The 13,092-nt window shown below is 37.2% G+C and overlaps 1 protein-coding gene across 8 annotated transcripts in view; it reads right to left on the bottom strand.

Annotated features, from left to right (window-relative positions):
* LOC138812171 (WD repeat and FYVE domain-containing protein 2) overlaps positions 1-13,092 on the bottom strand; it is a 273,328-nt gene that overhangs the window by 174,788 nt on the left and 85,448 nt on the right. For all 8 annotated transcript variants that reach the window (XR_011367562.1, XM_070000140.1, XM_070000146.1 and 5 more), the window contains exon 3: positions 9,146-9,219. Coding sequence is in view for 7 of the 8 variants with exons in the window: in XM_070000140.1 (XP_069856241.1) it covers positions 9,146-9,219 (74 nt within the window). In the remaining variant the exon portion in view is untranslated. The remainder of the gene's footprint in view (positions 1-9,145; positions 9,220-13,092) is intronic.

The raw sequence follows: 13,092 nt of genomic DNA on the forward strand, positions 1-13,092 counted from the left end.
ACATTGGAGGTATCTTGGAGACACCCAGGTAGGGTTGCTTAGAAAGCAGCTGGAATGTGAGGCTCAAGAGAACAAATGGAATGCAGTCTTGAGAACTAGCAGCATAGGATAGTGAGGCTCAGAGATGATCACCAAGAAAGAGTAGGTGGCAGGAGGGCAAGACCCTCAGGAAACACGTCCCCAAGGTACCACAAAGGAGAAAGAACTGGTACAGAAATCTAGGAGGAACTCAGAAATTTAGAAAACCATAACAAATATCTCACCACAACTCCACTCAATCTCCTTGGAAGGCAAGTTTCCAGCATTTTTTCCCTTCCTACCCCAAAGAGAATGTTTGATTTCTCTCCAATTCAGGAAACCAGTTAGATCTGTATAACTACTGCCAATGGAAAAGCTGAGTGGTTCTTTGTGTCAATATGATTAGCAGTCTTTTTGCAATTTTCCCCAATGAGCTTGTGGTCTAATACTGATAAGTTTTCTTTCTATATTACACAAAAATGTTTATGAAAATTGAAAGTATCTCTGGTACTGAGAGAAGAGTCACTCCTCATCTGTAAGGTGGAGAAGCTGGTGAAGAATGAGTGTGGAGAGGGGAAGAAGTGTATAAACAGTGGAGGGCAAACATCTTAGAAAGAAACACTACTCTATTTCCACCACTGTGGGTCACCATAGCTTCTGGGTTTAGCCAATGACATCCAGTGATCAGGACAGATCTAATACCACTCCTCTCTTTGTTAATAAAAAAATTTTTTTAAAAATCCTCTAGCCAGCCAGGGGTGCACTAATCTTCCAAAATTGCCTCAGATCACAATGTCAGGTGATGGCAACTCAGCAACCACTGGGGCTATGAAAGAGTGAGTACTCCCTTTACATGTTCCGGTGCTAGTGAGTTCTGAAGCTTTACAACAAGAGAGTAAATGTCAGATGGTTCTTTGGGGGATATGATTCATGACTGCTGTCATCAAGATTCTCTTGAGAGAGGAATGCTTTAGCAGGTGATTAACATGGAAATGCCACATCAGCCCATTTGGGCTCTGAATCTTATAGTCAACATGACAGGAATATGAGAACTGGCATGGCTTTAGTTTGTTATGAGATTATTAACTCAAAGTAAAAATCTGGAGAACGTTTTATATATATATATAAAGGTTCTTTATAAAGAAAAACATTTTTATTCCTTTTACTGAAAAATACTAAAGAACCAGAAACACCTCTCTGGACAGTAGCCTAAATAGACTATATTAGTAAGGGACTAAAAAAAATACAATACTTGATGTCTGGAACTTTTCTCCCTTCTACTTTCTCAGTCAGCTAGAATAAGGAAGTTGCTTATAATGAGAAATTTGCTATGCCTGTTCTAATCATCTATTCAATAGTAATCTGTACATCTCTCCAAGGCCAATCTTCTTGAGGGTGATGAAAATTAAATTGAGGACAAGTTGGATAAGAAAGGCTTTTGTTGTTTTTTGTGAGAAATAAGTACAATCATCCCATGCTATCACTAAGATGTTTCTTCCTTTTGGAAATGCCTACTAAATTTGGAAGCTTCTACTAGATCTGGGACTTTCTGGATACTGCGACAGAGAATGCTGCTGCACATGACACTGACCAGTGCTAATACTTATGGAACATTTGTTATATGCAGGCTGTTCTTGGAACTTTCCATATATTATGTCAGATAATCCTTACACAAACTCTATATAAAAGTCAGTATTATCCCCATTTTACAGATAAGGAAACAGAGACAGAGCAAAGCAACTCATCCACTGTGACACAGCTTGTGAGGATTGTGGTTTGACTCATCTGATTCCAGAGCCTGAGCTCCAAACCACTATATATTAACTCTGATTTACTCACTCATTAACTCAATCTATAAATACTTGCAGAGCATTGAAAATTGATGGGTATTCTACTGGGTGCCAGGGATGTCAGTGGGTCCAGCAGGCACAGTCCTTACCTTGTGGAGCATAACCTGATTATATGTATGAAACAAATAATTATACCAATAATTACAAAATGGCACAGTAACAAGCATTACGAAAGACAAAAGCTCAGTGTGAAGAATACATATAATCCAGGGTCCGGAGCTGCTGGGGCATCAGGGAAGGCTTTCCCAAGGAGATAAGAATTAATATTGCTTGGCAGGCAAAGAAAAGAAGAGAGCAGAACTGAGGCAGACGAAGTAGCAACATTACAGGTCCTATGAAAAGAGGGAATGTAGCCAAAGAAGGCATGGAATCTGGGCCGCTCAGGTAAAAGATGCCAAGATAAAGGAAAGATATAGGACAGAATCTGCAGGGTTGCCCAGGCCACATGAAGAATTTTGGTCTGTGTCCTAAAAGCCAAAGATACAAACTTGTATTTCATTAAGATCCTCTTAGTTCCAATATGGAAAACAGACTGAGGGGGCAAAGTTAATATGGGAGGGTCACAAGGGAACTAAGGAATCCAAGGAAAAGATTATGGATCAGAATAATGGTGAGGAGGAAGGAAGAGGAAGAGGAGGAAGAGGAGGAAGAGGAGGAGGATGGGTGGAGGAGGAGGAGGAGGAGGGGGAGGAGGAGGGGGAGGGGAAGGGGGAGGAGGAGGGGGAGGAGGAGGAGGAGGAGGAGGAGGAGGAGGAAACTAAGAGATAAAAATCTGTAAAGGGGCTGGGAATGTGGCTTAGTGGTAGAGTGCTTGCCTAGCATGCATGAAGCCCTGGGTTCAATTCCTCAGTACCACATAAACAGAAAAAGCCAAAAGTGGCACTGTGGCTCAGGTGGTAGAGTGCTAGCCTTGAGCAAAAAGAAGCTCAGGGACAGTGCCCAGGCTCTGAGTTCAAGCCCCAAGACTGGCAAAAAATAAAATAAAATAAAATAAAAATTATATATACATATACATATATACATACATACATATATATATATATATATATATATATATCTGTAAAGTGATAGACTAGACAGGGTCCAAGGAAAAGGAGGGAAAATGACTTCAAAGACCCTTAACTTTTGCAATAGGACTGACATTGGGTCTAGTCACTGACATAGGGAGCACTGAGAAATACCAAATATGTAGGCTTTGTATAGAAAAACAAAATTTTGATTTTTACATTTGGCAACACTTTGCAGTTTTTTGAGCCATTCAATAAGAAATACTAAGAAGGGGGGTGGGAAGGTGGCTCAGTGGTAGAGCGCTTGCCCTGCATGCATGAGGCCCTGAGTTTGATTCCTCAGCACCACATAAACAGAAAAAGCTGGAAGTGGTGCTGTGGCTCAAGTGGTAGAGCACTAGCCTTGAGCTGAAGAGCTGAGGGACAGTGCCCAGGCCCAGAGTTCAGGCACCATGACTGGCAAAAAAAAAAAAAGAAAGAAAGAAAGAAATACTAAGAAGGAAGTTGAGACCTAAGAGAGAAGGACTACAGAGAGATAAAACTACTGACTTGTCATATGCATAGCTAATGAAGTTATGCATGGGTAAGACTGCCTTGAGAGCAAAGAAACCAACACCTAGGAGAAAATGAGGAGAATCTTTAACAGAATCAAAGCTGGTTAAACAACTCCCTGTGATGACATCAGACAGAAAAAAGGAGAAAAGAAGGAGTGTGTTATGCTACACATGTACAAAAAGAGTACTTCAGAAACAGTGAATAGTATTAAATGCTCCAAGGAGGTAAAAACATGATGAGAACAGTCTAAACGAAGTCTATTTCAGAAAGAAAGCCAACAGTGCCAACTGCTACAAAGAGATCACACATAATACTTTAAAATGTCAATAAGATAAATCCTTCCAAGAACCAGTTCTATTCTATACAGAGTTGTTTGAGTAGACCGAGGGCACTGGAAGCCAGATTGTAATGCTTCAAGTAAAGTCTGAAGTAAGGAAATGAAAGTGATTTCAGAGAACGCTTCTGAGAAGGCTGTGTGGGGAGACAACGAAGTTAGAATGTTAGTTGGGCAAGGATAAAGGCTTAATGAGAATTATGATGTTTGAGGTCTTGTATTTAATAAACAGAAGCTTGAATGGCAATGAAAAGGATACAGAATGAAAGAGATTGTTAAGGTACAAGGTTCCTAAGAAGACAAAGGGAAAGCAGCTTGGGACACATTTAATGATTCCTAGCTCACTATCTTTTATTTATATATTTATTTTTCCCAGGCATGGGGCTTGAATTCAGGGATTTTTTTTTTGTTCAAGGCTAGTGCTCTACCATTTTGAGCCACAGCTCCATTTCCTGGTTTTAGGTGGCTAATGGGAGGTGAGAGTCTCATGGACTTTCCTGTGACTTTGACAAAATAAAGAATGAAGTAAAACATGTCGCCCGATACACAGACCATATTCAGTGAATGATTAGTTCCCATTCTTTTTTCATTCCCTTATATAATATTTGTTTGTATACTGATAATATATCCAATAAGCGTATAGAAATCAGAAGAATCAGAACAAGAAAATCAGAAGAACCAAAACAGCAACAAATCCATACAGATCAATAGCATTTGATTTATACAGTAATAACCATTATAAATCAATCCTTTAATCCCAAACTTCACCTAACTCATATATATACACACACATATATATATATATATTTATTTATGAATACACTTAGCAGAGGGATTTTATTATTTTAAGGACTTATTCCCAAACTCTTCAAAGACTTAAATTTGTTATTTTTTAAGTGAGAGTTTACTTTTTATTGTAAAATAAAACACATAAACTTACAGTGCAATGAATTCTTATAAATTAAACACACTTGTAATCATCATCCAAATTGAAAAGCTGGACCCTACCAGTTATCCCAAAACCATGCTATGTTCCTGATCTCAACTATCCTCATCCCTCTTCCACAAGTTAACATTATCTTGACATAATTAGCATATCCCTGAGTTTACTGGCAGTTTATCACCAAAATGTGTATCCCTATACACAATGGCTAGGAAAGACTTAAATTTATCTTGGCAGGATGTCAATAAAAATTCTGGCTATGTAACAGTTCTAATGTGTTTGTGTGTGTGCATAAAGTCATAAAAATGAATATATATACATCCCTATGACTACCTGGCAGCTAATTTTTTTAACAAAATTAGTGAAAAATCTAAATACAGTAGAAAGTCTTTGGATACAGTAGGGGTTCCCCCATATTAGGAACCCAGCTCCTTAGAATACTGATTATTCATCCTCAGTCAAGGATTGCACAATACCCCAATACCAAACTCATTGATTTTTCTCCAAATATATCTTTCCCTTTCAAGACTGACATGCTTTTCCTCTCATTCCATCAATTTGCCTGAAATATCTTCTTGCCTTTAGCTAATCAAAAGTACATCTCATGTCTAATATGCACAGACCTATCCTCAATCATCATCTCATTGCTTGGCTATCATCATACATATTATTAGTGATTGCTATGGTTATTGTTTACTTTGCTACTTATTTCATCCTTCATTTTTTCATTGTCTTCTCAACTGTACCATCCACTCAACAGCCACATTATGTTGGAACTTACCATAATCTTTTGCATACAATTGAAATTTAGGAATTCGTTTGTTGGCTAGGATAATGTGAGGCATTATCAATTGAAAACTTTACAGTCCTACTTGAGCATTCATATCAGTTAACATACCTGACTGTCTTTTTTTCAATAATGAAAACCCAAGGTGAATTAAAATATTAGCATAATTTTTCCTCCATAGAAGGCATTCCTAGCTGAAAAAACATTCTGAATAGTAATAGAATTTCAGTAAGACATCTCTGAACTTAAGCAAGTGCTTGTTATAACAACTTAATTAAATAATAGTGCTAGTTCTTTAGACAATAAGCATTTAACAGATTATTCATTGAGTCCATCATTTATATTTTAAAAAATCACATGAAGATCTGCTGGGTTAAGGGATGAATAAAAAGAATGGTCAAATCCTTTTTTTTTGGGGGGGTCCAGTTGTGGGGCCTGAACTCTGGGCCTGGGCGCTGTCCCTCAGCTCTTCAGCTCAAGGCTAGAGCTCTACCACTTGAGCCACAGCGCCACTTCCGGCTTTTTTCTTCTTGCTTATGTGGTGCTGAGGAATTGAACCCAGGGCCTCAGGCATGCAAGGCAAGCGCTCTACCACTGAGCCACCTTCCCAGCCCCAGTCAAATCCTTAACTCTCAACACTTTCATATCAGAGACAGATTTTAAACTATTTTACAAAATAGAGGTTAAATAAGCTATATAATACAGCTAACCAACTGAGCATTTTATGTGACTTGAGGATACAGATGATATCTGCTAAAAGTAAAAGAAAAAAAAATATAACATTTGAGCAAATCTTTGAAAGATAATTAGAACTTTACAGAACAAGACAGGAGAGGGGTATTCTGGGCTATAGGAACAGAAAGGCCAAAAAAAGATAGGTATGAAAAAAGAGTCTTACCATTTTTTGCTTCTCTCAGTAGGTGATCTCACCTGCTACTTCATGTTTAAAAAAGGTAAAAGCATTCCTCTCCTACATCTCAAAATGTAAGGGTGTTTTGTCTCACTTTTTCTTCTGCCTCAAAAGTGCTCCTTTTCCTTCCCAGTTCAATTCTTATCTCTTGTTCATTCTTGTTATAACATAATTTTTTCCTTCCCTTGTGGCCAATTTTTAAAGAAAGAATGGTCCATATTTGTTATCTCTAATCCATGTCCAATTCATTATTCAGTAACATGTTTGTCTTTCAAATGCTCTATAATGTATTTTTGTTCAATAAAATAAAGTGAAATAGGGATTTGCTTTTTTACTTCATTGTTTTACAATATTTAACCATTATCTCTTTTCAAAATTTGCTATATTCAGGAAATGATATTTTTCATATCTAGAAAGTAAACTATTAAATAGTCAGAACTCTACTTACTTAATGAGACTCTTGAAATTTAAATATGCTGTTGTCTCAATATATCTTTCCCTAACTTAGAGCTTTTATAATTCTTCAAATGAGAATAGGTAGAATATGAATTCATCTTCCTCAGCAAGATAAAGAGGTACTTTTGAGAAAATTATTTCATGTAAGCCACAGTTCTCAATACTTTTCAGAGGATTAAAGTAAGGTACAGTCAGCATCTCAACACTATACTAACATAATGAGAAAAGTGACAGGGTTCCTGTTCCTGATGGATGCTCTAATTCCTGGCAGTTTTCATTTCAAAGGAATAAGGGCTAAGGTCCTTCTATACAATAAATAGCTAGAATTCTCTGTAACTTACTTTGCATACCTTTCATGCAATTAAGGAAAAATTGATCAGCACCCATTATCCACCCATACTGATTTCAAAAGTGCAAAAAAAAGATGTAAATACACATAAGTCTTCCTAGGGAAAGTGAATGTTATGTACATGAGTCTATGAACTGCTGGACAATATGTGATCTCAGATCATCTTTTTTGTTTCCTTAATAAACAGTTCAGTTCACTGAACAACCCAATTATCTCCTTTTATTTTTTAAAGCTAAGTTTATTCTATACACATACACACTCACACTCAGATGCACACATTCCCTTTTCAAAATGGCTCTCTTTAAAGTAGACAAAATCATATAATAAATTTCTGTCCTAAGAATGAGCTTATAGATTTACTAAATGCATTAGATATATAGAAATGTCATATTTGTCAATAACAATATTGTTAATATCTCCATAAAAATTAGACAAATGTTTTAGTGAGAAATCAAAAACTATCAGGTCCACCTCCAATACTTGGAAGGAAGGTCCACATTCTATTTGTCTAAATATTTAAAAATTATAAGTCAAGTTAGACTATTAAACAAAATATAGCTTTAAATTCCAATATTAACAAATACACTTTTAGCAACTTGGAACTATAGGTTCTTGGATTCCATGAAGTTCTACATCACAGCATAATAACACAGAGGGCCAGCCCAATTCCTTCTCTTCCTTTCTCCAATCTACTGATGCCTTGAGGGACCCTGCACACCTGTGTGGACATCCTATCCACCTCAAATTCCCACCATTTAGGCACCTCTGAGGTCTAAAAAAATGTTCACTGGTTTTACTCTCTTAAGGAGCAGATTCAGGAGAAGGACTGGGCAGGATCTGAAAGGAGGCTCTGTTCAGGGGCAGGAAATTCCCAGACTCAGTACCCATAGAATCGGATTGGAGACTGAGCGAGGCCTTAGAAAGTTTCCTTGGATCCTTAAATCCTTCATTGCCATCCTGTGGGCAAGTATAGACAGAATAGGACTTTCTTCATTTTCTTTTAAAATCTTTGTTGTTTGTTTAGTTTTGAAAAGTCTCACTAGATTGCTCAGGCTGGCCTTGAACTTGTGATTCTCCAGTCTCAGCCTCCCCAAAAGGTGAGATTATAGATGGAGCATACTTCCCAACTTTTCAGATCAGAGTGTTTTAATTCACTAACCACAAAGATTAAATGTAACAGTGGATAACTGATCAGACCTGTTACTAGTTAACATACTTTTAGTTAAAATTCAGTATGATTAAGAATTTTGATATCTAAGCACTTCAGCTTCCTCAAATATCTATCATCAAAGGGTCTATTATTTATCTGGCTCTATCCTACAGACAAAAATCTAGAGTCTGTGTTTGTTTTGTAACTTCAGACAAATTTATAGAATTCTGTTCACATGCTGGGGGAACTGAAAAGACAACAAGAAGCAGAAGGAGGAGAACAGAGTATAAAAGACAAGATCAGACATGCAGATGGAAGAGAAAGCATTTCCCCTGTGTTTTGTCACTGTAGGGAAATTTATAAGGTAATTAATCATCTGGTCCAAGTTCAGTACCACAGAGCAGCAAGTTCAAGATCACAATTCTCACTCATTAGTGCAGATTCATGCAGTCTGAGAATTTACTTCCCAATATTCCTAGCCTAGTCCCTGTCTTAGTGAAAGGTCATCTGAGCCATGTTAGTGTATAAGTAGGTTGATGACAGCTCTCCCTGCACAGAATCTCTTCCCGGCCGCACTGAAACTTCTACTTAGCAAGAAAATGATTCTGTTCATTTGAAAAATTAAAAATTAAATCTCATCACTAAGCATATATATATACACATATATACAAGTGTGTGCATATATATATATTATATATATATATATATACACACACACACACACACACACACACACTTCACAGGAAGGAAGTATTTCAACTGGAAATCTTATTTATGTGTACTTACTGAGATTGTACCATTGTCTAGACCTATGGACAGTCTTCTTGTTTCCGGATTAAAAGACATGCATGAACATGGAGCTGAAAGAAATGAACATGTTGATGAAATTAACAAAACAATGACTTTCATTGATTTAGGAGTGCCTAACTAGCTTAAAGTAGGTGAACATATTTCCCCACTATTTCCTCAAATAGTTCATTTAACTCCCACTTACTGAAAAAATAAAAATAGCAATTTTATAACCAACCCTAGTTTTAAAAGTTATCCCCTTTCAATGAATATAACAATAAAAGCATTCTCAAAGTGGACAATTACGGGGTGTGGTGTGACTTACACCATCAATACTAAGTCTGAATTTGCTTGACTAGATTCACAATACTTTGTGCTAGGTAAGCCTTCCATGACCACTTTCCTCTTCCACTCAGGCCTCAACTTAAGTAAAATTAACCCATATTTTCTGAACTACCCTGCCTGCACCTACTCTGCCTGGATCCACGTGCATATACACACAAATTAGTGTTGAAACATGTATTTGATCCAGAATTGATACAAGACAAGCAATCTGGAGGCTACTGACTGAAGATTTGTCCCAAGTTAAGAGAAACCCAACTGAACATAAGGACTAAGTAGTATTGTTTTTTTTTTAAGTCCTGAGTAAGTCAGTACACCTAGTCCTGGACTGGGACTCTCGGTTTCACAAAATTAAGTCCTCTGGTGGGAAGCCTCCTGTAAACCACAATTATACTAAGCAGTTAGCTTCGAAATTTCAGTCTCCTTCATCTACATTTGTTCCTTAAAAAATGAGGATCTTTTAGCCGGGCATTGGTGGCTAACGCCTATAATCCTAGCTACTCAGGAGACTGAGATCTGAGGATTGCAGTTCAAAGCCAACCCAGGCAGGAAAGTCCGGGAGACACTTATCTCCAATAAACCACTCAGAAAAATGGAAGTGGTGCTGTGGCTCAAGTGGTAGAGCACTCGCCTTGAGCTGAAGAGCTGAGGGATAGCCCCTAGGCCCAGAGTTCAAGCTCCACAACCAACCAAAAAAAAGGCGGGATGGATCTTTTGACAATTAAGGCCACACTGAAAAAGTTCTTCTAAAGAGATCAGGACTTCTAAATGCCTCCCTCTACCCATAGATATGAATTAATTCATCATCATAATTGTAATCAGCATCAAGTATTTTTATTCCTACTTTCTGTTATTCAGATGTCTCACTCAAGGTCATACAGAGGAAAAAACTGGAAAAGGTTCAAAGACATAATTGAAACATTAAGTCCCATCTTAGATTATCTTGAAATTATAAAAGAGCTTCAAGTTCTACTGATAAGTGTCTTCATAAACAGATCACTCAGTAACATTTTTTCATTCTCTATATAAGGGCCTAAAGGGGCTGGGAAGGTAGCTCAGTGATAGAGTGCTTGCCTTGCATGTATGAGGCCTTGGATTTGATTCCTCAGCACCACATAAGCAGAAAAAGCCAGAAGTGGTGTTGTGGCTCAAGTGGTAGCTAGCTTGAGCTAAAGAGCTGATGGACAGTGCTCAAGCCCATAGTTCAAGCCCCATGACCAACAAAAAATTAATTAATTAATTGGTTAAATAAAAGGATCAAAAGCAAACCAACATCAAAAAGATCTGCTTGGGGCAGGGAAGTTGGCTCAGTGGTAGAGCACTTGCCTTGCATGCCTGAGGCCCTGGGTTCGATCCCTCAGCACCACATAAGCAAAAAGAAAAAAGCCGGAAGTGGCACTGTGGCTCAAGTGGTAGAGCGCTAAGCCTTGAGCTGAAGAGCTGAGGGACAGCACCCAGACCCAGAGTTCAGGCCCCATGACTGGACCCAAGAAAAAAAAAAAAAAAAAAAAAGATCTGCTTAACTGCATAATTTCTAATCTCAATCATAATATATCCAAAACATAGGAACAAACAAAACAGAATATCTTCTCAAAACTTATTCCAGTTAAATTTAGCCACAAAATAAAACCAGATTCACAAACACACTGCTAAAAGATATCTAATGCACTAAATGATATCTAATGCACTACTCAAAGGATTTAATCTAGGCCTATAAAATATTTGGCAAAATCTCTACACAAATACTGAGACATTTACTCTCATAATCTCCTATGTATGCAGAATAAAAACCTAATGATTGCATTGTATTTGCTGAAAAAAGAATTAATCATTAACATAATTCTGTAAAACACATTTACTATAAAAATATGCACAGAAAACATAAGAACAGTTATATTCATGTGAAAGGATTATTTCTTTAATAGGCTTTCATCTTATTTTGTTGTTTATGTTAAAATTAATTTTACACATTCATGATTTATTAAGATTTCAGTAAAAGCTTATAAGCTTTGTATGCTTACACAAAGCAAAAACTTGGTTGCAGCCACAATGGGCTACAAACTTGCCAAAAAAACCTTTACTATTTTTCTTCCTATGCGGTCATTGAAAAGTATTTCTCTGTGCGGGATGCCAGTAACTCTTGCCTATAATTCTAGGCACTCCTACTGACTTCCTCCTTTAAAACTGAACTATAAGCTCTACATGAAATAAACATAGCATGAGAGGAACCTTGAAGATACACTTATTTCCCCTATCCCTACAGCCCTTTAGCTGTTTCCTATGAGAAAGGATAATTCCAACAGCTTTGTGGGATGACCTCCATTTGTTCAAGCCTCCCACATATTTCATGTTATATGGAGTTAATTGGCTTGAAACTGCCTTTACTCTAATTCAAGACCTTGCTATTCATTGGTACTAATGTTACCTCCCAACATTTTATTTTCCCAATTTTTTAAATTAAAGTATACTAAGGGTAGAGGGGGGCAGGTAGCTAACAAGGTTCTTGAGAAAATAATGCATAATTCATTTTTTATACTTTCTGACATCTACTTTTTTATCTCAGACTGATGACAACAAAGTGTACTGGCAAAGTCATGAAATATAAAAAATAACATAGAAAAGAAATCTGTGCAAGTCTGTGGGTAGTGGGCCATCTTATTCTGCTATATTAATGTTGGCAATGTCTCTTTCTGGTTGTTTTTGTGCTAGGAATGGAGCGTAGGTTTTCACACATGCTAGATAAGCACTCTATCACTGAGCTACATACATCCTCTCTGCTCCCTCTTATATTAGTAACAGAACTTTAAACACTTGTCCTGTCCCTCTTATATTAGTAACAGAACTTTAAAAATTTGTCCTGTCATAGTCTCACTTGTATAATTTAATCACTTTTAGAACGTATGAGTAACTTAAAAAATGAAATATTTTTAAATTTAAGGTAGGTCTTCACCTTTAAGTTCAGAAAATGAAAACAAAGAGAAGTTCCAGGATTGGTAGTTATAAGTAATCACCATATAATTTGAAGAGCGAAAAAAGCTCCAGAGATATGGGCCCTAGACAAAGGATACTCAAGAGACCAACATCAACCTCAGCAAGTCAAAAACAGATTAAAGAAAAAGTGACAACTTGTATTTCTAATACTGTTACCCACAACTGTTATAAAACAGACCACTGCCCTTGCTTTAAAAACAACAACAAGGGCTGAGAAGGTGGCTCAGTGGTGGAGCGCTTGCTTCGCATGCATGAGGCCCTGGGTTTGATTCCTAAGCACCACATACACAGAAGAAGCCCGAAGTGGCGCTGTGGCTCAATTGATGGAGTGTTAGCCTAGAACAAAAGAAGCTTAGGGACAGTGCCCAGGCCCTGAGTTCAAGCCCTAGGACTGGCAAAATAATAATAACAATAATAGTAAAACAACAACAAAAAAGTATAGCTGAGAAGAAGCATTCTTAAAATACTTCTATTTGGGGGAATTTTCTTAATCTATTATTTATACCTGTAATTCTTTCATTTATGACTAACTTATTTTCTGTCCTTTGTTGACTGAACTTTGCTCAAATAAACACAAGTTTCACTGAAGGGTAAGCCATGGATTTCAATCA

This window comes from Dipodomys merriami, unplaced genomic scaffold, assembly GCF_024711535.1.
Source record: "Dipodomys merriami isolate MVZ:Mamm:240054 unplaced genomic scaffold, mDipMer1.0.p SCAF_56, whole genome shotgun sequence".
In the NCBI taxonomy this organism is placed as follows: Eukaryota; Metazoa; Chordata; class Mammalia; order Rodentia; family Heteromyidae; genus Dipodomys; species Dipodomys merriami.